This window comes from Mytilus trossulus, chromosome 7, assembly GCF_036588685.1.
Source record: "Mytilus trossulus isolate FHL-02 chromosome 7, PNRI_Mtr1.1.1.hap1, whole genome shotgun sequence".
In the NCBI taxonomy this organism is placed as follows: domain Eukaryota; kingdom Metazoa; phylum Mollusca; class Bivalvia; order Mytilida; family Mytilidae; genus Mytilus; species Mytilus trossulus.
Genome location: NC_086379.1, coordinates 18,483,841 through 18,511,172, shown reverse-complemented (window position 1 = coordinate 18,511,172; position 27,332 = coordinate 18,483,841). Strand labels below are relative to the sequence as shown.

The following is a 27,332-nucleotide window of genomic DNA, read 5'->3' as shown; positions in this document are numbered from 1 at the left end:
TATTGCTTAGATGATCACCTGGTTTTTTTTTTAATAAATATTTAATCCAATTTGGCCTCAATCATTATTTGGTATCTGTTTTGATTCTGTATCTATTTTTACATTATTTCCAAAACTGAAGTCGAGTCAGGTGAGCATCACAGGGTCTTAGGAGCCTCTAGTTAATATTGTCAACAGTGAGCCTTTTAAAATTGCTCACCAGACAAAAATATGCAACACAAGTCATTATATTTATGGCAATATAACAGTGGCCGCAACATTTCCATGTATGCTTGTGATGATTTTCTTGGCAAGTATTGTTATAAAAATACACATCAAATCAATTGGCAACATGAATATCAGAGTACATATTATTAATAACTTGCTTGCCATTGGCATGGACAGGCTATAATGAATATTCACCTCATCGTGCCATGTTAGGTATACTGATAACAAGGGTAGAGAAAGCTCTGAAATACAACATTCGAGAAAAAAATAGTTTTCTAATTGCAAGAGTTTACACCACAAAGTATAAAAGAAGTACATATGTACTGATAATTAATGGTCATGTTGACCTTTTTGAAGATCGTCTAGTTGGTGGTTTTTTTCTGTTTAAAAAGTTTCTACCTTTCTTTCACAGCTTACAAGATTATAGTCTAAAATAAACTAGAGGCTCTAAAGAGCCTGTGTCGCTCACCTTGCTCAATGTGAATATTAAAGGAAGCAGATGGATTCATGACAAAATTGTGTTTTGATGATGGTGATAAGATTTTTGTAAAAGATTACTAAGATATATGAAAAATGGTTAAAAATTGACTATAAAGGGTAATAACTCCTAAAGGGGTCAACTGACCATTTCAGTCATCATCCCTTATTTGTAAATCTAACTTTGCTGAACAGTATTGCTGTTTACAGTTTATCTCTATCTATAATAATATTCAAGATAATAACACAAAACAGCAAAATTTCCTTAAAATTACTAATTCAGGGGCAGCAACCCAACAACGGGTTATCTGATTCATCTGAAAATGTCAGGGCAGATAGATCTTGACCTGTTAAACAATTTAACCCCTCGTCATATTTGCTATGAATGCTTTGGTTTTTGAGTTATAAGCTAAGAACTGAATTTTACCCCTATGTTCTATTTTTAGCCATGGTGGCCATCTTGGATGGTTTTTAAACTAAATACCCCAATGATGATTGTGTCCAAGTTTGGTTTAATTTGGCCCAGTAGTTTCAGAGGAGAAGATTTTTGTAAAAGTTAACGACGAAGGACGACAGACACAGGACGCCGGATGCAAAATGATGGGAAAAGCTCACTTGGCCCTTTGGGCCAGGTGAGCTAAAAAGGCTACTATGTTGGATTTCTTACCATTGAAAGAACACATCTTTTTGAAAGGATTAAGATTGTCTGCATATTGTCTTAAAGTCATAAGAGAAACAAATTCCAACACATAATCTCAGCATATTATCCAGCAGCTAATTTTTTGAAGATATTTAAAAATCTTGGCAAGCCTTGCAATACAAATGAATTATGTGGACAAATATCATATTACAATTGATTATGGTAGAATCTGTATATGAATAAACCTGTATTTAGAAAGAAAGAAAAAACAGACAATAAATGAGATTCTATTTATTTTTTAATGCCATTACAAACATTTGATGTTTTTAGGCAGATCTAAGTTACATGCATTTTTACATGTATTAAATTATATACATATTTATGTACATCTGCATCAATTAACAATAAGTCATATGATTCAAACAGTATAAAATTTGTAATAGATAAATACAAGTTTCATCAGTCATTAAAAATTTTGGGAAATGATGCCATACAATATGGATACAAAAAGTTTAGAAATCTAAATAAAAACTTATATGGATGCTATGATTTCAAAGCTGTTTTGTTTTTAGTAATTTCTAATTAATATTCTAACAAGTGAAACTGCGAGCTACTGCTCACTGATGATACCCCCGCCGCAAGTGGATAATATAAATAGTGTAAAAATATTCAAGTGTTCGGTAAACAGGAAGTTGTAGAGTGATGAATCTGAAAACGCATCACACGGTATAGCTGACTTATATAAATCCTGAAACAAATTTCGGAAATCTTTGTATTGTAGTTCCTAAGAAAAATGTGACGAATATTTTCAACTTGGCTATCATGTGTAAAATCATACAAGTGTTCAGTAAAGCGGGGGTATAATCATTACCTATGTTAATCTCAAACTTTCAGTACCAATTTGATGTTTCTCATTTTGTAATGACTAGAGTCACCAATAAGACAATATATGATTTGAAGTGGACTGATATGATAAAATCTTGAAGGGGACAAAAAACAGATAAATTCAATGACATCTTTTCTTAATAAGCCCTGTCACTTAAAAGGTAACTCACAAGACAAAACAGGTAAATGACAATGTACATAAATTTTATAATGCAAATTTAAAATGCCAACATGTCTTTCTTCCTCATTATTAGGAGAAAATGATTTTTTTTATTAATATTTAATTAACTGACGTTATACTCAAATGTCAATTACAATTTTAATTTGGCATTACATTAATTAAGTAAGTTTTTGATATCTTAAAAAAGATATACTACATTATAAACTTACATGTAATTAATACTTTTGAGTTACTGTGGATTTTTTTATTTTCGTGGGTACCAATTTTTGGGATTTTTGAAAAATCATATTTTTGTGGTTTGTCAATGTCTGCATATAATCTTATAGAAAATTCCTACCTTCGTTCAGTATTTAAATTTGTGGTTCACCTAAACCCATAAAATCCATAAAAATTGGTATTCCACGAATATTAATAAATCCACAGTACTACGGTTACTGGCATTATATCCTTAATATGGAATAACTTGTGACAGAAAAATATTGGCACTATTTCAATAATTTAGAATATATCTAAAAATTAACATACAGAACATACTCAAATATAGTTTACATCTAGTAACCACTGTATGTATTATCTATTATTCATATAATATTTAACAGTATAAAAGTTTTGAACTATGAAACTTACAAAAAAATGTTTGACTAGTCAATTTGAACATAATCACAATACAGCACAACCATGTGACACCTATTATAAATACAATCTGATTCCAATACTGATCATGTGTCAGCGCTTCACTTACACAAAGCTTTCTCTCTGTTCTGGTCATTATCACATCAGATAATAGACATATTTACACTTATATGCAAATTTGTCCACCTTACCAAGATTACGTAAATTTACCCAGGTTCCCATTAAATTTAAAAATTTGACGTCACACTTAAGAATTGATTGTTTCTTGACTTCAGAAGGTTATTCAGAGTAGATCTAAGGTCATTCTGGGACAAAATTCAGCTGAATACCAAAAGAGTAAATATGTTTATCCCGAAAGTCCTTTAGAACAGAAAGTAGAACACAGACAAAAATCTATTCTACTTTCTGTTCTGGCCATTATCACATCAGCCAATCATTTTCATTATCACATCAGCCAATCATTTTCATCATCACATCAGCCAATCATTTTCATCATCACATCAGCCAATCATTTTCATTATCACATCATTTGAACAAAACCAGAAAATCCTGAATGGTCTTTAAAACAGGAAGTAGAATGGAATATTGTCAGATCCGTGTAAGCTAATCCTGGACACATGATCTGTATTTCCTTCAGATTGATAATAAATACAACATTAAATTCTATATGTACAAATGTCTTTTCTCTGTACAAAAAATATAAACTTCGATACTGTATGTTATGTGGTACAAAATATACATACAACAAAAAACATATAAAAAACTATGAGTTAATTATCTCTAAACAGTTCTATATCTTTATTTATCAACAAACCAAATTACATTGGTATAGATATAAACAGTCAATCCCTGATCATATAGTAAATTTTTTTAACAGAAATTATATTGCTGTACAACCAGGTAACCTTTCGTTTTAAATAAATACAACTCTCATGTAGTTATGGCACATACTTATTTCAAACAGAAATAGTGAAAAACTTATAACTTCATTTACAAGTAAGAGACCTTGTTTAAAAAAAAGAAGTTTTTTTATACTTTTTCTCTGAAGATGCTACAAATTAATTCTTTTGTAAAACTACATGCAACTTATTTTATAAATCGTTTCTAAAACATTTGCATTTTTTTAAAAGTGCATGTTATTTCTTTTTTCATGCCATTCAAATGTAATTGCTTTCAGAATATTTGTTATAGACCAAAAAAGTATTATATATAACAACATCAATAACTCCCAATAACTTCACTCAATATACATTTCCCAAATCTGTTTTTTCCCATGAAGATAATGTTTATCATCTTTTGTTCACACTATAATAAAGTACAGGTACATCTTTAAAGAAATATTTCCTAATTTACAAGGGCACCAGAAAATTGTCACTCATGATCAGCTGTTTGACATTTTTGTCTTATTTACAGACATGAAACAAATCACACAATAAAACTATTTGACGGAGATTATAGCACTAATTGTAGTTTTTTAACGTGACACTTTCAATTGTTTAAATGTAGTAAAATCTGTGAAACAAACACCTTCTATATCATGTAAAATTATTTCATTATTTCGAGTGGAGTGGAGGGTGGGTGATGTTGTCCTTTAAACACAGATCTGAATAATCTGAATGTAATCAGATGTATACTGATTAACATGATAGCATACAATAATATTATTTCACCTACAATTGCACCAATATCAAAACTAATATACAATCAATAACTGTACAAACATCCCTAAACATCATTCAAACATATACAAAGATCGTAAAACAAGATACACTCAGTTGAAATAAACCATGGAAACAAAAACACTTGATATTCTTATGTTTTTCTGTCTCATTCATGTCATTAACATGATTACATTGTTCATTCTGAAATTACAACTTCGCTTTTATTAGTTTTATATGATACCTATATTTCCTTAAAAATTTATGTGCACTATAAAAAGACCAAAAATATAGTGTAAATTAAATTTTTGTGATGAAAAAATAAGCTAAGGAAGTAGATAATTACATTTTTTGCAAATTTTTATATCTTGGTCATTAAAATATTGTTATGTTTTGAGTGTCAAAACAATAATTTCTCACTGTGAAAAAACCCACCTACAAATATCTTTCAATATCATCATAAATCATAAAGATTATGAGACATGTTAGCAAGTGATAATATTCCCATGGAAAACTAAAACCCAGTAAACTTCAACAACACAACTAACTCGAGCTCCCTTCTATTAAATACAAAACACTGCCCTCACACACTGCACTTGGATTTTCTTCTCTAGTCATCATCATTTAAATAACAACCATCCTGAATTGCTAGCTAATACAACAACTTTTGCGACAGTTCATAGGTGGAGAGTCGCTGGGATTTAAGTATTTTGGTTTCTTGCTCTTGTCTCTGTGTATAAAACTCAGCATGCGTGCACGAGTCTTGTTTGTCAATGCATAAGACTTGAGGTGAGATTTGAGAGTCTGTGGTAAAGGAAGATTGTCTATGCCATATATAGTCGTACTGGAAACAATCGTGTGACAGGCTAACTCCTGTAAACTCAGCACTGCAAGAGAAGAAATAAACAATATAGATAGTCGTACTAGAAACAATCGTGTGACAGGCTAACTCCTGTAAACTCAGCACTGCAAGAGAAGAAATAAACAATATAGATAGTCGTACTAGAAACAATCGTGTGACAGGCTAACTCCTGTAAACTCAGCACTGCAAGAGAAGAAATAAACAATATAGATAGTCGTACTAGAAACAATCGTGTGACAGGCTAACTCCTGTAAACTCAGCACTGCAAGAGAAGAAATAAACAATATAGATAGTCGTACTAGAAACAATCGTGTGACAGGCTAACTCCTGTAAACTCAGCACTGCAAGAGAAGAAATAAACAATATAGATAGTCGTACTAGAAACAATCGTGTGACAGGCTAACTCCTGTAAACTCAGCACTGCAAGAGAAGAAATAAACAATATAGATAGTCGTACTAGAAACAATCGTGTGACAGGCTAACTCCTGTAAACTCAGCACTGCAAGAGAAGAAATAAACAATATAGATAGTCGTACTAGAAACAATCGTGTGACAGGCTAACTCCTGTAAACTCAGCACTGCAAGAGAAGAAATAAACAATATCTGTAATAGAATGTTAAATAATTCTTTGTCTCTTTTGGGTTTTCATCAGCTCTTCATTTTGATAATAAGGTTTGGATTTTCAAATATTGTGGACTCAAACATCACTGAAGAGACATTTATGGTTGAAATGCACATCTGGTGCCCTAAAACTGGTTCTGTAAATGTTATCAAATGACATGACAAACTTTCAAGGTGAATGATTATATTCTCACTTGTCCACAATTTTTGGTTAAGCATTGTTAAACTCAAGAGCTTTCAAATATATTCTACAAGAAATATTTTAAAGATAATTTATTTTACTAAACTACCAGTACTTCAGGCCCTTAGCCAGGAATTTCCAAGGGGGGGGTATTTGGATTCACAAACTTTACTTTAACAGTCACAATTCGATCAGAACAATGACTTTAACAGTGCTTATTTGTTTTCAAGGGGGGCTCATCCGAACCCCCTGGCTACGGGTATGTACCTAAATTATTTTTACCCGCAGGAGATAATAAGAATATATATTTTTAGACCTCATGATTTTTTTTAAAGAACTGAGTGCACTTAAATAGCCTTTTTTTATCAGCTGATTTATTTTAATTTGTACCTTTGTTATGCCCCCATGATCTACTGACACCATTTCTTTTCAATGCCAGCCTGGATAATTCAGCGTAAGATTCTGTCACATTAAAATCACAGAGTGGACTGACTTCAAAGAATGCCATATCATTTCTCAGGGCATAGGCCTCAGCAGCTGCCTCACTAACTTGTCTCTTGTAGGCCAGATGTAAACGATTTCCAACTAAGATTTTAGGTACTCCAGGTGCATGCTAAAAAGTAAAACCATTCATTAATTAAAGTGCCTGTAAGCACTGAACCGTAAAGATTGCTTCAATTTATCAGTGGGAAGTAAAATTAAATATTGCATTGGTTGTAGTTAATTTAACGCAACTCTAGACAAAGGAAGATCAAAATTTTTAAAGATAATGTTAACAATAACATCATTCTATTTTTAGAAAAGATATTTGATAAAAATAATAATATTCCAGAACCTTACAAAAGTAGTGTAATTTTCTTGACAGGTGTAACATAATTTTTTGCCTTCAATATCTGAGCATATGATACATCAATAAAATTCTTGTAATGTTCATTGATAGGATGAATAAAATGTTATGATCAATGCACTATATTTTGTGTATAAAAAAGGTAGTGATAAGCCTTGGAACATTTAGATATCAAGTCAGTCCCAGTTCATGCAATCTTTACCTAAAAACATATCCTACAAATAATGTTTCATAAATTGCCAAACTCTGTTTAATAATTCAAATAGATAACATGAATTAACACAAATATTGGACCATAGTCCAACTGACCAGTCCAACTGACCAGTCCAACTGACCACTTCAACCACCAACACCTGAATGCTTTCAAAATATAAATGTACACACAGTGACATATAGTTTTTAACTTTTACCCCCAATTGGTCTCTTGTGGAGTGTTGTCTCATTGGTGATCATACCACATTTCTATTTTTTTTATAGATAATAATCAATGAATACCACAAGGTTCAGAGAGCCTGACTTGGCAAAGATATGAACATACATGTTTCCCAGACATGTTTTTGAAGGATCAGGGAGGAAATGACAGATAATGGTCATACATATTTAAGGATGAATAATAGAGAATTTCAAATTTTGAAGGTTTGGAGAATAGATTTATGCATTGGGTACCACTATGTTTTAAATCTCAAGGTAAAACACTTATACGTGGAGGAATGTTCTATTTGAAAATAAATATATAAACTTTATATAAATAGTGCTGCTTCGAACATGATTTATTTTCTTGGACTGCCCCACATTTTTTCATTTTGTTTATTAATCCTATTTAAGTTGACTTTATATTTCTTCAATCATTCCATAAGTGACCTTCAAAACAATCAAGATGATTAAATATGAAAATTTGACAAAATCACCATGTGTGTGTAATATAGACATTTAGGCGCTAGGTTGCATAGTAAATTGACTTACCTCATTGACCTCTTTTATCCAGCGGTCAATTCCATCAAATGACCATTTGTTTGTTATGTCATATACCAACAGGATACCCTGAAATATTTACCAAGACTTATATCAGTGTTATGATTCTGGCGATTCTGTAGAATTATTTTTAATATTTATTTGAAAATTTTTACACTTCACTAGTCAAGCTGGTTTGAACTGCTTAAAAGTAGACAACATTAAGATATGATTGTTTGCTCACACCTTCTTTGTTTACAGTTTCTATCAAGTTTTTATATTTTTAAATTATTATTAGATGCGTTTTAATATTTATTTTACATCTTTTATTAGTGATTCTATTTGCGGTCTCTTGTGGAAAGTTGTCTCATTTGCAATCATATCACTTCTTTTTTTTATGTATATTTAGGATGAAACTGGGCCCTGTAGTTTTGCATCAGTAAAATAATTATTTTCTTTTGCAGTAATAAAATAAAATACTCAGTATTTATATGAAAGATGTACGATTATATATTTAATTTTATCTATTTACAATTCAAATCTAATATCAAACGTAGCTATATGTATTTTACATATTGTTTTGATTCAAAGAATTTAAATGTACAATTATAATATCAAAATTATATATGTGGAATCTTTGTCACAGTTTTTAACTAATATTTTTTATTCATGTTCTGCAAACACTTATCAGAAACGCAATAAACTTGTCAAAGGAGAAGTAAACTTTTACCATGCATGACTTGAAAGGAAGTACTTTATTGATTTTAGCCCACTAAAGTAGGTTAAAATGTGGAAACCATGTAGATGGTGTACAGGTCACAAGTATCACATTGTGCCTATTTTAAAGATTTTAATTCCAAGTTAAAAGTTTTTTTCTTAACTGGATTTAAAGAATGTTACATTGCCAATGATTTGGAATAAATTGTATATAACTGGAATATCAAAACCAAATATAAATACATTTTTTTGGCTTAAACATCAAGATACAACGATTATGGTATCCTGTATCAATGAAGAAAATATGGAAAATTCTGAATAAATTGTACTAATTGTTTTCAAAACAAGCACATATTTAGGAGTTTTATAATACTGTTACATTTAAGATGGATTTTAAGAAAAAGTATACTGTTCAGATAATTTTAAGCAGATTTTGCAATAAAATAAAACTAAAAAAATGCTTTCGGTTTCTTATGGTTTCCTGTCAGGTTTAAAAAAAACTTTAATATAACAATGAAAATAGATTTTAAATATTAACATGAAGCAAGTAACACCAGTAATGGTGTTTATTTATGCCTTTTGAATTATATTGTGCAAAATAAAGAAAATAAAGATTGGTTTCCTGTTTGGTTTCATGTCACGTAAACGGTGAATCAAAATGAATTAATTTTTTCTCAAAAAACTGAATTGTTCCATTCATACTATTCTAACACCAACACAACCCACAAAATAAAAGTTAAAATTTTAGAACTTATAAACTAGAGGCTCTAAAGAGCCTGTGTCGCTCACCTTGGTCTATGTGCATATTAAACAAAGGACACAAATGGATTCATGACAAAATTGTATTTTGGTGATGGTGATGTGTTTGAAGTTCTTACTTTACTGAACGATTTTGCTTCTTACAATTATATCTATCATGAACTTTGCCCATTAGTAACAGAGAACTATATTTGGTAAAAATTTACATATAAATTTACCAAATTAATGAAAATTGTTAAAAATTGACTATAAAGGGCAATAACTCCTTAAGGGGTCAATTGACCATTTAGGTCATGTTGACTTATTTGTAGATCTTACTTTGCTGAACATTATTGCTGTTTACAGTTTATCGCTATCTATAATAGTATTCAAGATAACCAAAAACGGCAAAATTTCTTTAAAAATTACCAATTGGAGGGCAGCAACCCAACAACCGGTTGTCCAATTCATCTGAAAAATTCAGGGCAGATAGATATTGACTTGATTAACAATTTAACTTCTTGTCAGATTTGCTCTAGATGCTTTGGTTTCATAGTTATAAGCAAAAAACTGCATTTTACCCCTATGTTCTGTTTTTAGCCGTGGCGGCCATCTTGGTTGAATGGCCAGGTCATCGGACACATTTTTCAAACTAGATACCCCAAAGATGATTGTGGCCTAGTAGTTTCAGTGGAGATTTTGTAAAAGATTACTTAGATTTATGAAAAATGGTTAAAGATTGACTATAAAGGGCAATAACTCCTAAAGGGGTCAACTGACCATTTTGGTCATGTTGACTTATTTGTAGATCTTACTTTGCTGAACATTATTGCTGTTTACAATTTATCTCTATCTATAATAATATTCAAGATAATAACCAAAAACAGCAAAATTTCCTCAAAATTACCAATTCAGGGGCAGCAACCCAACAACCGATTGACCGATTCATCTGAAAATTTCAGGGCAGATAGTTCTTGACCTGATACACATTTTTACCCCATGTCAGATTTCCTCAAAATGCTTTGGTTTTTGAGTTATAAGCCAAAAACTGCATTTTACCCCTATGTTCTATTTTTAGCGGTGGCGGCCATCTTGGTTGGTTGACCAGGTCACGCCACACATTTTTTAAACTAGATACCCCAAAGATGATTGTGGCCAAGTTTGGATTAATTTGGCCAAGTAGTTTCAGAGGAGAAGATTTTTGTAAAAGATTACTGTAATTTACGAAAAATGGTTAAAAATTGACTATAAAGGGCAATAACTCCTAAACGGGTCAACTGACCATTTTGGTCATGTTGACTTATTTGTAGATCTTACTTTGCTGAACTTTATTGCTGTTTATAGTTTATCTCTATCTATAATAATATTCAAGATAATAACCAAAAACAGCAAAATTTCCTCAAAATTACCAATTCAGGGGCAGCAACCCAACAACCGATTGACCGATTCATCTGAAAATTTTAGGGCAGATAGATCTTGACCTGATAAACATTTTTAACCATGTCAGATTTCCTCAAAATGCTTTGGTTTTTGAGTTATAAGCCAAAAACTGCATTTTACCCCTTTGTTCTATTTTTAGCCGTGGCCGCCATCTTGGTTGGTTGACCAGGTCACGCCACACATTTTTTAAACTAGATACCCCAAAGATGATTGTGGCCAAGTTTGGATTAATTTGGCCAAGTAGTTTCAGAGGAGAAGATTTTTGTAAAAGATTACTTTAATTAACGAAAAATGGTTAAAAATTGACTATAAAGGGCAATAACTCCTAAACGGGTCAACTGACCATTTTGGTCATGCTGACTTATTTGTAGATCTTACTTTGCTGAACATTATTGCTGTTTACAGTTTATCTCTAACTATAATAATATTCAAGATAATAACCAAAAACAGCAAAATTTCTTCAAAATTACCAATTCAGGGGCAGCAACCCAACAACCCATTGACCGATTCATCTGAAAATTTCAGGGCAGATAGATCTTGACCTGATAAACATTTTTACCCCATGTCAGATTTGCTCTAAATCCTTTGGTTTTTGAGTTATTAGCCAAAAACTGCATTTTACCCTTATGTTCTATTTTTAGCCGTGGCGGCCATCTTGGTTTGTTGACCGGGTCACGCCACACATTTTTTAAACTAGATACCCCAATGATGATTGTGGCCAAGTTTGGTTTGATTTGGCCCAGTAGTTTCAGAGGAGAAGATTTTTGTAAAAGTTAACGACGACGGACGACGACGACGGACGCCAAGTGATGAGAAAAGCTCACTTGGCCCTTCGGGCCAGGTGAGCTAAAAAGGATTCAAAAAGAAACCAAAGGCCCAATACCAAATTATGGTCCATATTACCCTTAAATTTTAAATTTTAAATAAGTATTTTCTAATAAATAATCTATTTTTAAATTAAAGTTGTTGGTTCAATTTGATACAATATTTCATTTTTTTCATTTGCTATTTTCTTTTACACGGTTAGAACATACTATCTAGGATAATCCTCAAAAATAAAGCTCAGATAGCTTCGATGTTCATGCTGAGACATGTCACAAGTCGGTCCTTACTTTATCATAATTTCTTTATTAAGAATATAATCTTATAGGACCAATCTTAGGACAGTTTAATTTCGATAAACCTAGTTCTCATAGTGTTATTATGTAACAAATATATTTTTAATTAAATGAATAAATGTCTTTTATTTACTCGCATTTATATTTTAGGCATTAAGCTTAATGCATATACCTGCACACATTTTTCAGGATTTAAGCTTAAATCCTAGGATTTAAGACTAATGCCTAACATCATTTAGGCAATAGACTTACTGCCTAGGCTTTAGCTTATTGCCTAGGATTTAAGCTTAATGCCTAATTTTACTTAATGCCGCTAACATAAACAAAAGTGTACACCTAATCATAATCTACATGTATGGCTAACAAACATGATAATGCTGTACAAATTTTAAGTTCACAAAATGATGAAATGTTAATAACCCAACAGAATATAAAACAAGTGAAATTATCATAAACTCACAAGATTCTGAAGAGTTAATTATGTTCATATATTCAGATAAATTTTTCTATATAAATTTACCTGGGCTCCTCTGGAATATGACCTAAATATTGTACAGAACCTTCCTTGGCCTGAAGTATCCCTGAAAATAAATATGAGAAATGATCATCACGATCATACAGGCCACATAACAGTGCTGGTATTTTCCAAATTGTTTTGTAATTCATAGAAGCAAAAAGAGTAAAATACATTAGTCATACCCTACGAATAAAATGCATATAAGACTATGTTGACCTCTAGCATGATGTCTCGATGCCTTGCTGGGTTTCTGTCTCATTGAAATATACCGTAAATCTCCTTATAGTCTTTTTAACTTTGGATAATTTATATTGTTGGTTTGATGTATCTTAGATGCACACATTATAGTTTTATTAAAAATATTTTTGTTTATTGGTTTTCTTCAGTAAAGTGAAAATATCTTTGAGAACAAGCAAATGACACCCTGGTGAGCTTGGTGGTGTAAAAAGGCTAAACTGTTCATTATTCTGGATAAATGTAAATTTCCATCACTAATACAGAGGAGGAGGGAACTTAAAAACATAAAAACCCAGAGGTCCCCCCCTCAATACTGATGTATCTTACCATAGCTGTAATTTTACTCTCTTGCCATCTAGAAGTATTGTGGTTGTCTTGTAATCTATACCTGAAATACACAAGAAACAGGTGTGAGTATAGTAAAATGTATCAAAAATATGTACATAGATGATAGAGCTTTAGTGATTGAGACGTAGGGAAGGATGACAATACATCATTCATGAGGGAGGATAGGAGTGGTCCTGATCCCGAGATCCATGGCTTAAAAACACAAAATCCAGAATTCCCGGGCTTAAAAACATGATATCCTGAAGTCCCGAAATTTGAAAAAAAGCATTCGCGGATCCCAATAGGATCAATCCTGAAATCTGGAGCTTAAAAACACCTGATCCCAGTATCCCGATAAAGGTCCTATCCCACCTCATTCATGTGTCATATGATATGGGAGGTTTCTTACCACAAGTTGAAACACCATATGGAGATTCAGTAGCACCATCATCTAACCCGGTAATTAATTCTTCTTTTCCTACGTCACTGTCTCCAACTAACAGAAACTTAAGTAAATAGTCATATGATTTTGGAGAAGGAGATCCCAGCCCAGTAACAGATCTGTTCAGACTATTGCTAGGTGAACTTTCCAAAGAGGACATGACTTCTTCGTGTACATGACATTTTACAGAAATCACATGATGGTCTAGGCATTCGATTACTTCTGCAAATTCAAGGATGCAAGCAACAAATTGTAGAGTCAAATAAACATAAACAGTTTCATCTGTTAATCAACATCCATTTTCTTTACACCGGAAGTCAGTAAAGCGCATGCATGGGAAGTCAATGTTTTCTTATTGCGGGAATATTTGATACGTAATGTTTTTGTTTTTGTTTGTATCATGAATGAAAACTCTTCCTTTCTTTTATTTTGAGAGTTTACTTCATGTGAAGACTTGAGAACAAAAGTGCCACAAATTTTTAGAGGGAAGTGTACGAAAAAAGGGGGAGGGGTGTTGTAACACAGTCACAGGCACTTGTTTTGGCAAGCCAGTGACAGTGGCCGATCCAGCATTTTTCTTAGGTGCCAACTGACTGCTTAAGAGGGGCACGCTTCTGTCATGTTTCAGTGATTCCCTATATGAGAGTTGTTATGTCCTTTACCGTCAGGCGTCAAACAGTCAAATGCATGGTTATAATTTTTGCCTACCATAAATTATTTATAGCTTCAAATTTGATAAAATTTTATTGTGATTCATTCAAATATCCTTATCATGTTTTGTCAAAATATCCTTCATGTCCTTATCTTGATTCGTCAGATGTCTCAAATAATTATCGTTTGAAAAAAATTATCTTGCTTTTTTTATCGTCTTGAAAACTAAACTTTACAACAAAAGATATTCCTGTGCTGCCATTCCTATCATGATTTTCTTGATAGAGGGATGCTGCTCAAAAGGCAGATATTAAACCAAGAGTTCTAAATGGTGAAGTTAAAATCATTCCTTCATAAATTTTACGGACCCCATCACTAGTTGGTTGACTGTTATGGAATAACTGTTTCACAAATGATGTCGGATATGTTCCTTACGTTGTAACTATAATCCCCTTCCCTTTCATGAATGTGACCTACTAAATTAGACTATTTACCGGATTTGTTATCTCATAAGCAACATGACGAGTGCCACTACTTACTCTTCCAGAGCACCTAAGATCACCCCTAGTTTATGGTGGGGTTCGTGTTGATTATTCTTTAGTTTTCTTGTTTCTTGTATACTATTGTTTGTCTTTTTCATTTTTAACCATGGCGTTGTTAGTTTATTTTCGACTTATGAGTTTGACTGTCCCTTTGGTAGAGTGCGTTGCTCTTTTACATATTACAGCCTTCAAAGACTTATGTTGCATTGCTATTAAACTGTAAAACAATAACTACAAATGCAAAAAAGATTAAAAAAAAGAAAAAAATATATTCAAAGTAATTTCTATGTTCTATAAATTCAAATTGAAAATAATTGTTCTCTAAATTGTGTTATATCAATTACATAATTCAATTCAAATATACTGTCATGACTGTTAGTTGTGAGAGTAGACTTAAGAAATAATTCATGGCAGCCATAAATTTGTTTTCATTTAACCATGGGTTTGGGCGTTTATATTTGATTATTTTACCCTGAGCCCCAAGCGTTACCAAACTTGAACAGAAGCTTCTTACAATCAAAAGAGCATGAAGAGGAATATTTTTCTTGATTTTTGCCCTTATTTTTTGTTCAGCCTGCGATTAACAGAAAAAGTAGGTTGAGACACTGGGTTCAGTGGAACCCTTACAATTTTTTTTTTATGACTAGTTTTACTTATTGAGTACTGTATAATTAATAAACTTGTATGAGTCGTTTTGGCCCTAAACAACATAAAAAATACTTACAAAATCTTAGTTTCATATTTCAATATTTTTGTTCATGTTTGTTACAGACTTTCAATCGCATCACATGCACGTGAATGTTAAAATACTATCATGACTATGGTACAGAAATAACAACAAACTGCAGGATAATCAAGGAAGCAGATGAAGATAGTATGGAAGGAAAAAAGGTAAAATTACATGTAGTAAATAGTAATGTCGTGAATGTGAGTGTATAAAAAGTAAAAGTTAATTGCTGCATAATATTCATAAAAATAAAAATACTCTAGTTCTATTGGTTAAAAGGCCAAATAAACATGATAATTTATATACATGTTTCCTGCCACTTGTCCAAAACACTATAGAAGAAAAAGATTTTATTGCCAATTATGAACCCAAAAGGGCATAAACATTACAACATGAACAATTTTCACAATACTATGTACATGTAAACAATGAGATAAAAAAACAAAGTAAAGAACTTTCAATTCTTCAAGTAATATAGATACATGTAGATAAAAAAAACTATAATTTTAAATAAATATAATATAATTACAATGTTTAATGCACATGATGCAAGTGTGGTTGATATAGATAACAAACAAACAGCCAAAAATAAATTTCCATATATATATTTAACATGTTTAACAGATATATCATGTTACAGAGGTATTTGTGTGAAAACTACCTTTCGAGACACGATTAAATTTTCTTGTGCTGCTAGGCAAGGGAAATTTGGTCCCAAGACTGGTATCTTTCGCAAATACCCCTTCATTACATGATATATTTCATTATTTGTTTAATTACACTGAATAGATTTTGATTGAAACTGTACTGGTGAAAGGAAATAGTTTGTTACTTGTATAAGATGGTATCCATGTATGTCTACATGTTTAAAAAACGCATAATTTTGAGGAGAAGTATCTAGACTATCATAATACTGAGGAAATTATACATGTTCTTATGCACGTAAGTGCTGTCTTTATGCAACGTTATATCGGAAATTTTTTGCAGAAAGAGGCTCTTGGGGGTAAAAAAGGAATATCCAAAAAGGTAAATATCACGGCATAGAGAGGAATTTGAGGCAGTGGTGAAAAACATGCAAATTTGTTTGAAATAAGAAAAATGTTAGAAAAAATGAATAATACACTGGCTACCAACCAATTAAATTCAGCATTCTTATATCAGGTTAATTAAGTACACATTTGATTAAGATAAACATATAATCAAATAGCCCTAAAAAAGTATATAAATATTTGTTTATACCCTATACAAGGTTTGCTTCTACTTTTGATTTTTTTTGTTGGAATCATCTATACAAGTAAAAAAAAACTAAGACTTGTTCGAATCTTGTATAAATTAATTTATAAGTGAAAAGAAAGTTGTTATTTTATTGGTTGTCATGGCGTTTTGACTTTGAGTCCCTATATGTGCCTCCTATCACTCAGACATTTTTATATCAATAGCTTTTCCATTAAAATTTGATTGATTTGTTTTTTTGTTTGTTTCAGGAATTAAGTGAGAAATATCTGAAATATCTAGCATTAAAGAAACAGATAGAGAAGAAGGAAAAGAAATTACAGGTTGATATTTATTCACTTGTCTGTCCAGTTTTTGGGTAAAAATTACATGAAATGCAATCAAAACCCTTAAATGATATCTAAATCTCTGAACCCTGCGCGTTCGGGTGCGCTTGACTCCAATCTTAATTGACTAGGATTGCCAGTTTTTCTATCGAAGGTCAGTGGTTTTCTCTGAGGAATTCTGTCTTCCTCCACCAATAAAAACTGGTCGCCACAAAATAGCCTATAGGCGGTGCTTAAAAGTGGCTTTAAAATTCCAACTATCAAAATCAAATGATATCTATATCTACCACGACTTATCACAACCTTTTTGATACACAAAACATAGTGCTTTGATCATAACATTTTATACATCCTATCAATGATAATTTCTAGAAATTTATCGATGTAATATATGCTCAGATATTTAAGTCACAAAACCATGTTAAACATGTCAAGAAAATTACAAAACTTTTGCAAGGTGCAGGAATCTATATATATATATATGGAAGTGTTTAACGACCTTGACTGGCTTTTCAGCCCTCGCTGCAGGAATCTCATATCTGTTCTAAAAATATAAATGAAGTAATTGTGAAAGTTATCCTTAAAAATTGTGGAGTTATCTCCCATTGTCCAGAATCCAAAGCTTTTTTTTAAGCATCCAAAAAAAATACCTTTTCACCTCAATCCACACAATCAGTGATATCAATAAAAATAAATGCATCCACAAAACATTTGTATGAATATTCTTATAATTTAATGGAAATGATATTATTATCTTTTTGACTTTCATTATTTTTTTAGAAATTCAATAGGGTTTTGGAAGCAAAAGATCATGTAAAGAAAAAACTAAAAGAATGCAACCAGCCAGAAGAAAATGGGCGGTTAATACAAAGTGAAGGCACAAGTCATGACACTGGTAGACAGGATACAATTACAAATAATGTTTCGTCAAAAAAATCTTCACCTAAAAAGTATTCACTACCTAAACAAATTCAAATATCAGAGACAAAGTCACCAATTGATACTAGGGAAACAGCTACTTCAAAATTATTGGATAATTCTGTCACTCCCAACATAAAGAAAACTTCACTTGAATCTCAAATAAAAAAGGATAAAATTCACCCAAGTATTCCTGCTTACAAACGTGAATCTGATTGTTCTGGATTTGAATCTTCTGTACTGCAAATTAGAAAAGACTCCAGGAACAATCATGACAATGACATTGATATTACTACATGCCATGAACAAGAAGGGAAAGGGAAAGGGCAAGACACAGATATTATTGGTCAGTCTGAGGAATCGCCTATTTTGATTTGTGATTCCCAACCAGCTTCAACACCATTGTCAACAGACACTTCACAGAATTCTGCACCAGGAAGTAAGAGGAGATTATCACTGAAAAGGAAGAAAAATCTAAATTCTAAATCAGAGTTTGATTTAAGCAAAAAATCAAAACCTGATGACGGAAGCTTAAATCTTGGTCAAGGTGATGAGAAACAAATGTCTGTGGACAGTATAAGCAAAATTAAACATAAAAATAAAAACCAAGAGAAAGAGAATGTGGTTAACCACACAGAAACAGCTGATGCATCAGAAATCAGTGAAAATGCAAGTCAGTCTTTGCTGGGTACTCAAGTCAAAAATAGTTCAGAATTCAAATTAAAAGATGGATATAACTTGTCATCTCAGGAACTTTTTGAATGTTCACAAACACAGGGTTCCATGAAACAAAAAAGAAAGGGGAGATCTACAAAAATAAATAAGGAACAAGTGGATTTGGTCCCAGAGTTGAAAATTACTCAAACAAAAGGAAATGATATTCCAATTAACAATGAGGATGAGATTTCTCAGGAAACTATAATTGAATGTACTCCAGATGTAAGACTAGCCGTTGATTTGGACAAAGCTTTTGTCTTGGATACAACTGACACAGCTGTTAACGACAAATTGTTATATACATGTAGTACAAAGGCAGCCATATTGATTGATAATGATGAGTCATCTGTAAAAACTATAAGTATGAGTAGTAGCAATACCCAGTCATCATCTCAAGATTCCTTGATGGGTCATACACAGGAAAACTCACAACCACGAAGACGTGGTAGACCATCTAAATCAAAAAGAAATAGGCAGAATAAAACAGCTTTGCCCACCAGGGTTAACTTTCCTGAAAAGAACAAAAATGGTGATGAAAAGTTGCAAACAGCTGAGAACCAGAGTGTCATAGAGCTGAAGGAGAATATTGGAAATTGTAAAGCGTTAAATAAGCACTCAAGTCAAGACACTGTTATTGAATGCACACCTGATATTCCTTTGAACAAAGAACTGCATCATGGGATTGCAATGAATGGTCAACAAGTAATAGACCATAAAGAACAAAATTTAGTTGACTTGAATCCAAATTCTGAAACAAATTATGAAGACATAGAGATGAAAGAAATTACATTTAATAAATTAGAGCTTATGAATTCTCAAATAAAAACTGACAAAAGACTTCTTGTCTTGTCACAAGAATCAACTTCATCATCTTTATCTAATAATTCAACTGACACCTGTAATCGGAGAAAGACAAGAGGTCGTCCTTTAAAAAAGAAATCTATCAGGAAAACAGCTGAGAGGGAAAACAGTAGTGCTATTTTACCTTCCAAAGAAGTGGATCCAACACTCCACCTCATGAAAAATAAATTCTCACAGGACATTGTTGATATATCTGGGAGCCAAGAACTTTTTGACCATGACGAACATTCTGAAGATCATTGCCTTTCTGAAAATAAGTCATCAAGGGGAGATAAATGTGACAAAAACTTTGACAGTCAAATTACTGGTCTAGACAATATATGCACTGAACCTTCTAAAAGCAACCCCTTAGTTTATGAAAGTCAGGAATTATCTACCTTGAAACTATTACAAGAAAGTTTTATTGAAAAGAAGGAATATTCTACAAGGAGGAGGTCATCCATGGGAAGTCCTTTTATGATTTCTTCTCTCTTTCAGTATATCATTGATGAATCAAAAAGAAATATTAAGGAATTTAAGGAGTTTGATTTGCCTGTCTCAAAGTTTGGGAAACTATTAAAAAGAAATCAAGAAAATATTGACCATCATGATAGTGAAGAAGCAAAAGCTTTAATAAACATCTGTGATGAAACAGTAGATAATAGTGAAGTTGAAGATGTAAATAAAGTTGTGGATCACAAACAAAAAGATGCAAATAACATTAAGGACATGAAAAATGATATCAGCATGTGTAAAGAGGCATCTAAATTGATTAAAAAAGCCACAAACAAGGATAAAAATCCAGATTCCTCAGAAATTGTTGATAAAAAAATTATACCACAAAAGAAGGAATTGAATTTGAATCAGTTTTCATGTGATTCTCAAGAATTTGATTCACAAACCCCATTAAAACATTTTGAACTGCCAAAAATCTGTCAAGGTACAAATGAAGATTCACAAGATGAACTATTTATACCCAAATTTACATCATCCCAGTCTTTATTTACACCAAATCCTAAAGAAGTAGACAGAATGAATTCATTGGAATGCAACCAGGAAGTAATATATGAAAATAGTCAAACTGATTCTATGGATTCACAGCTAGATAGTATTTGTATGTTAGAAACTGATCAGCAAAATTCCTTACAGGTAATAAATTAAGATGCTTCAGATGACTTTCACATTTGTGAAATTTCCCCGAAGACCTGTTGGTGACCTTCTGCTGTTATCTATTCTATGGTCGGGCTGTTGCCTCTTTGACACATTCCCCATTTCCATTCTCAATTTTATTATTTAATTTCTGAACTTCATAAATATCTTATTAAGACTCGAAATCTCAATGACTTCATTAACAACAATTGACCTTGGGTCAACATGGCCATTCCGAAATAGAAAGAAAAACAAACTTTTTATAGAAATTCTGCTTGTATATAGTGCTAAAATATATAAGAAGTTGTAACTTTGACAATATTTTACACTCTAGGGCACAAGCAAATCTTAGTCACTGATCATGTTGATGGAGAATTAGGTCCATTACTGTTTGGGTTATAATGATTCTCAGTCTGTATAGGAATTTCAAAATGATTATAAAAATATTGACTTTGGTCCACTTCTATTGATCAGAAATTCCAATGAAAAAATCCTGTACCTGAAAACTACTTTTCAAATAACTGTTTGATAGGGACTATGAAGCCTTGATAACAACCAATTTGGAAAATACTTACACAATTATTTTGAACACCTGAAAGAAACCTATTACATAATTGAATGTTTTATATTTTTTAGATGTCTTATTATATGTATGGTTTTTTTTTTAGCTACCAGAAGATGAATCATTGATATCATTATGTACCTGTAGTATGAAGTTTAGAAAAAAGGAAGTACCTGTGATTGGTTGTTTGAAAAAGAAATCTTTATCACTATGGAGATACAAAATGGGGTTTTCTCCTCTACATACATGGCAATTTACAGAGGTAAGTATCTACTGCTGTTGTCCTTCAATCTTACATATTGTATAAAGAAGCCAGGAATGGCAAATAAAAAAAAATACAGTACACAATCAACTTAGTGATATGTTTGTCAGCTGGAATGGTGGACAATATCATTATCAATATGTACCATTCATTATAAAAATGATTAGAAAGGATGAATAAAAGGAGAATTTAAGTGTTTTACATTGTTTATATATCAACAGCAACCCCACTAAAATAATAGAGACATATTTTAGTTATAATAGATTGAAGTGAAATGCCATGGTCTCTAAATTTGTAAAATTTCAATTATTTATTTTTTATGAAGGTATGTACACAATAATATGTCAACTTCCATTCAACTATTTTATAGAATCAGACAGCAGAGAAAGTATGTTCCTTTTCTATGGAAGGGAGATCACTCTTCATCATCACTGTCAGAAGGGGAGATAACTCTGTAGATGTGTTCATAGCTCACTACAGTAGCAAAAGAGATAATTGTTTATTTAGAGTCACAAACGTAAAAGCAGACATGTGAGTAACATGAGTAATATGCAGTTATTCTTTTTTTTCTGAAATGTGTTTTTCTTGCATTGAACATATTTTATGAATGGTGTGTGTGTTTGCATTTCATTAATTTGGACAAACATGTAGTACTTAGATAATTAGATGATTTTTAGAAACAAGTAATGTGTCAGCTCAAAAATACTCCAAAAAAGTTATTCTAAATGCTTTGGACAGAGGATGTTATTTGTTTACTGAATTATTTAAAAATACAGAATTATTTAAGGAATGACTGCAATATTTTTTCTGTCTATGAAAAAATAACATAAACAATTTGGTGCACACTGAATAACGTGTGTGTACCGATTATCAGGTTATCTGCATGTTGATATCGTAAAATATCAGCTGCGAGACATAATATGAAGCTTTTTGTTGAGTGAGCGTAGTGAACGAGATCAAAAAGCCTTCATATAATGTCAAGCAGCTGATATTTTACAATATCAATATGCAGATAATCTGATAATCGATTTATCGGGCTATATTTGCGTGTTTTTCAGAAGTGTTTTCTTTGTTTCACAGCACACAAAAGATGACTTGATAAGTTCGGGTCAAAGTTATTAACGTCGGTTCAAACATTATGACGTCGCTGATATGTCCGGGTCAAATTATTAAGGCCGGGTCAACGTATTTGACGTCACAAAGACATGATACGGAATAATATTAAGAGCTGAACAGAGTGATATAGACAGTGGGACGACCGATAAAGCGGGTTATTTAACAGAGTGCACCATATTTTTTATGTTATTTCGAAAAGACAGAAAAAATATTGCAGTCATTTCTTATAATTTAATTCTAAATTCCATTTTAAACCATAGAAAACGTTGATGACATCACAGTCACATAACTAAAGTATGTCTATGGGCTCATAACAAAATAACGTCAGCCAATCAGAAGACATGTTACATCCAAAACTAAATTATGATGAAATGGACAGTATTGTTTCCTAAGTTATGCCTACTCTTAAAAGTGTATATAGATGCAAATAAATGAATGTTAATCAAGAAATAAAGGAATTAACTATTTCATAATATTTTACAAAATGTGTACTTGAACACAGTCTCAAAACTAAATAGATACAAAGTGAACATTGGTGAACATTTTGCAATTTCAAAACGCAAAACTGTTTTGCAATGTTGCAATTTTCTTGTTTTGATTATCAAATTAGTTTGAAAATCAAAAATTTAGCAGGAATTGTATTTTTCCCTCAATCATAATCTTGAAAATAAGCCCCTTTCATCAAATTTTCTTTTCGATACATCTTTATTGATTTATTTAGGTAATGCATAAACCAATATTGTTTGTAGCGTTGAAGCCTGCCATGTAAGTAGCAGAGTAATTATGGTTGGTTACAGTAAAGATAAGATGATTCATGTGACAAAATATGTTCTACACAATAACCTGAAGAGTCTGGCCAACAGTGAAAACCTAGAGAGGACCGAAGGATGTCTGCAGTCATTGTACTCAATAGACAATCTACCTGCTGCTGTCTCAGGGTGCTCCAGTAATGGAGAGTTTTGTCTCTGGTAATACTATATTGTAAAATTATTAACTGCTATGTAACAGAATGTTATTACTCGAGTCTCCTTTACTTTGACTGATCAGAAGTTGATTTAAACTGCTACATTTTGGGAAAAGAACATATTTGGATAGGGATTGAAATTTCCAGACATTATTCATATTAAGTAACATTGTTTTTTTTACAGTGTATATACTATATAATATGCTCTTTTGCGTTTAGCTCTTTCAGTGTGAAAAGTAAATTTACAAAAATACTGAACTCCAAGGAAAATTAAAAACCAAAAGTCCATTCACCATTTGTTCACAAATGTGAAAGTTATAGCTTCTCTATTTCCCTATTTTTAACTGTAACTGCAACTAAAATAGATACATTTTAACATTGATAAGATACATAAAACTTCAACTTCTTTGAAATTGTAATTTCTATGAAAAAAGTCTTCTCTTTAATTTATTTCCTCTTTTTTTTTTACAGGAATCATGAAAACAAGAGACTGTTATTAAAGATAAAATTAGACTGTTTAAACAATGTTCCAAAATTAGTAGGTGTGGCTTGGGAAGAGGTGAATACTTTTTAAGCTTGGTTTCAAATAGAGTAATTCTGGTTAAACTATGGGAAATATTTTTTCTTTGTTTTAATATAAAATAGGAGGTAAATGTCAGTGAAATATCTAGTGATGGGATTTGATCAAATTTTCTGAATCAATGTCTTTCATGAAGAGACCAGTTAATTTGCAATGATCTGAGATATGTCTAGTGTTTTACATGCTGACCACTTTGTGAATACTGGTAGCTTAATGTTTTTTTGTGAAAACAAGCTTATGTTTCATTACCGGTAATGTAGAAAAAAAACTTTTTTTTTTATGCAGAAACCTTGCATTTTGAAGTTACTACAGCACCTCTGATCAGATATATGCTATTGCTAGGATGACTTTAAAAAATTGATGAACTTGTGTTTTTTTTTTTTGGCATCCGATTATTTGCTTCTTTGCCTCACACAAATATGTGAAAGTTGGGTCTTTAACATGTCAGATCATGTCTGGAGCACAAACTTCTTTCTTATTAGCTGACCATTTGAATGGCATTTTAAGAAATTTTACTCAGAACAGGCTATTATTTGAACTTGGAATTATTTTTAATTATGGAATTTGCATAATTTTTTGTGATTGAAATTTTTAATAAATTCCATGTTTATTTTGTACTTTAATGTTCTGTGCTGCACACACCACTTTCTATTACGAAGAAGATAGTACATTTTCAATAGAATGCATTGTGTTATGAACAGAGTTTCTGCTGGCGGTCGCCATTTTCACAATTTGCGAAAAAATAATAAGTGTGGCGATAAAAATTCGTCATTTGGCGAAAGAAATATATAGAACGATTTATTTTCCTCCATCTTGTTTATTTACTTTTTTCGAACTTTACCCGATCAGACCATACTCAGAATTCACCTTGACCTCATTAAGGTTTGGACAGAAAATCAATAATCAGCTGATTGCATTTTATAGCTATCGACAACAAAGGACTATATTAATAAAGGTGTTTATTGAATTGTTTGACAAAATGATATGGTTAAATGGCTTCTGCTAAATGTCACATACAGAATTTATTTACCACTTTGCGACGCACGTGTTTGAAGCAAACTTTTGACGTCTCCTCTGCTTTTAAAGATAGTTTAGAATAGAAAGCTGTTGTTGTGACAAAAAATGTCCAAAAGCAAGAAAAATCTCGGATTTAAAACTTTAATTATCCTTTGACTTGAATATCGGTAACTGATAAGGAAGACGTTTTTAAAGTCGTTTGAGTGACACACGTGTTTCAAGCCTAGTTTTACGTCTCATATTTTTTTATTTACGATGGTCAAGAAAAGAAAACTGTCGTTATGAAGAAATCTATCCAAAAGGTTGGCTCGAATGATAGTAGTCCTTCAATGTAATGACTACACATGAAACGAGGGATCAATTTCATGAGATAAAAGCTTTTGTTTTGTTGTAAAAACACCTTCTTAGTACAAAAGGGAACATCAGTATTTTTCTTTTAAGGAAACTTTCCCTACGAACTATACTGGTATTATATTATCAAAACATGTCCATTAATTTTGTTATATTCCAGGACGTATATCTTCTTTATTATTAAAAGTATAGTGGCCCAATCAATTAGAAAAGTTGTTTAAAATACAATGAATAGTTTTCCCTTTTAAATTAAAAAATCTGTTGTTTTAAAGTAAATTTTTAGTGTTAATTCATTAACATGTAAACTATAAAATAAGTTTGAGAGCATATAATCATAGACACAATGGGCAAAATCATCTTATCTAAGGGAAAGGGGGAGGAGGGGGTAGAAAAAAATGTAAATTTTAAACGAAAAATATAGTTATGTTATTTGGCGAAAAAAATAATAAAGTGGTGAAAAATATATTGTTTTGGCAAAAGAGGTGGCGAAAAAAATAATTGACCCAGGGGAAACCCTTTCTGGTTATGAACAACTCCAAAGATTATAATACAAATAGCCTGTTTCAGTAAGAATTAACTTTGAAAGCATTAAAATGACATCGTTTATTTTCCTTTTAATTTCAGGGATTTTTCTTCCTACAGTTTTTTAACTTGAATGACCAAGGTGGACAACAAGTGATAATAAACCCACTGACAATGAAATCATGTGTTGGAAGCCATTTTGAATCAAGAAGCTGGTCAGGGTGGGTATACAGTTTCATTTCATTGCAGAATTTAATCGATAGTAAAATTAAACCAAACCTAACTTTTTACATTATAAATCTTTTTTCCAACAAATATAAAAATCCCCTGTCCTTGGCTTCAATTTTGCAATTTTATCATGAATAAATAAATCATTTGAAAAATGAACTACTGTTGATTCATTATTATTCCTTGGATACCAATTTTTGTGGATTTCGTGGGAACAGACAAACCACCAAATTGAATGATCAATGAATACCAAATTTTCTATAGGCTTGTATGCAGATTTCTCCAAAACCACGAAATTAAATATCCACGAATATTTAAGTTTTCCTCAATCCACGAAAATTGGTATCCACGAAAATAAATGAATCCACAGTACTCTATTTTGATGCATCTTTTAAGTGTTACTCCCTGATATATCCACTGAAATTTAGAAAGAAAATGCAAATTGAAGAAAATGTTATAAATCTTGAAAATAAACCACATTTTTTTCAACTTTTAAATTTGGTAAGGAATTTCAAATAGTTAAGCCCCATCTCAATGAAATTCCTGCTTCCATACAGCCATAAACAATATTAAAGTTCATCCTGTTACCTGTCATTTTAACAGCACCCTGATAATTAATAGGTTGATACACTGATTTTGTTTTATTAAACATTTTATATTACAGATACTTTTATAGTACATTGTATATCAGTCACAGTGTTTTGGAAAAATGCAATTTAAAGAAATTCATTTCATTTTAGGTATAGAAGTCACCACACATCAACCAATGTTATAATCACACTGGACAGAAACCAGATCTTGAATGTTTGGGACAGATATTCCATGGACCTCTTACATGAATCAAAACAAACTCATGCCACATGTGTGGCACATATTGATGGATGTGTGGCTACTGGTAGTGATCATTGTGTTCATATACATTGATATGAGATATATATAAAAAATTAT

General features: G+C 31.6%; 2 protein-coding genes across 3 annotated transcripts; one reads left to right on the top strand and one right to left on the bottom strand.

The window, feature by feature from the left end:
- Nucleotides 1-1,600: 1,600 nt before the first annotated feature.
- On the bottom strand, nucleotides 1,601-14,011 carry LOC134724748 (ras-related protein Rab-40B-like). The gene is made up of 6 exons (XM_063587961.1): nucleotides 13,647-14,011; nucleotides 13,238-13,298; nucleotides 12,677-12,737; nucleotides 8,156-8,233; nucleotides 6,736-6,958; nucleotides 1,601-5,568 (listed from the first exon to the last, which is right to left on the bottom strand). Exons 1-6 carry the CDS (start codon nucleotides 13,837-13,839, stop codon nucleotides 5,330-5,332), a joined length of 855 nt encoding a protein of 284 aa, XP_063444031.1. The 5' UTR covers nucleotides 13,840-14,011; the 3' UTR covers nucleotides 1,601-5,329.
- Nucleotides 13,994-27,332, top strand: LOC134724747 (uncharacterized). Of its 2 annotated transcripts, none has more exons than XM_063587959.1 (10): nucleotides 13,994-14,053; nucleotides 15,644-15,763; nucleotides 17,084-17,155; nucleotides 17,939-20,782; nucleotides 21,451-21,606; nucleotides 21,977-22,137; nucleotides 23,472-23,690; nucleotides 24,158-24,245; nucleotides 26,259-26,377; nucleotides 27,125-27,332. In XM_063587959.1, the coding sequence occupies exons 2-10, from the start codon at nucleotides 15,671-15,673 to the stop codon at nucleotides 27,306-27,308; spliced, it is 3,936 nt and encodes a 1,311-aa protein (XP_063444029.1). In that variant the 5' UTR covers nucleotides 13,994-14,053; nucleotides 15,644-15,670; the 3' UTR covers nucleotides 27,309-27,332. The 2 variants fall into 2 exon arrangements, with proteins under 2 accessions (XP_063444029.1, XP_063444030.1); XM_063587960.1 differs by lacking the exon at nucleotides 13,994-14,053 and adding an exon at nucleotides 14,060-14,369.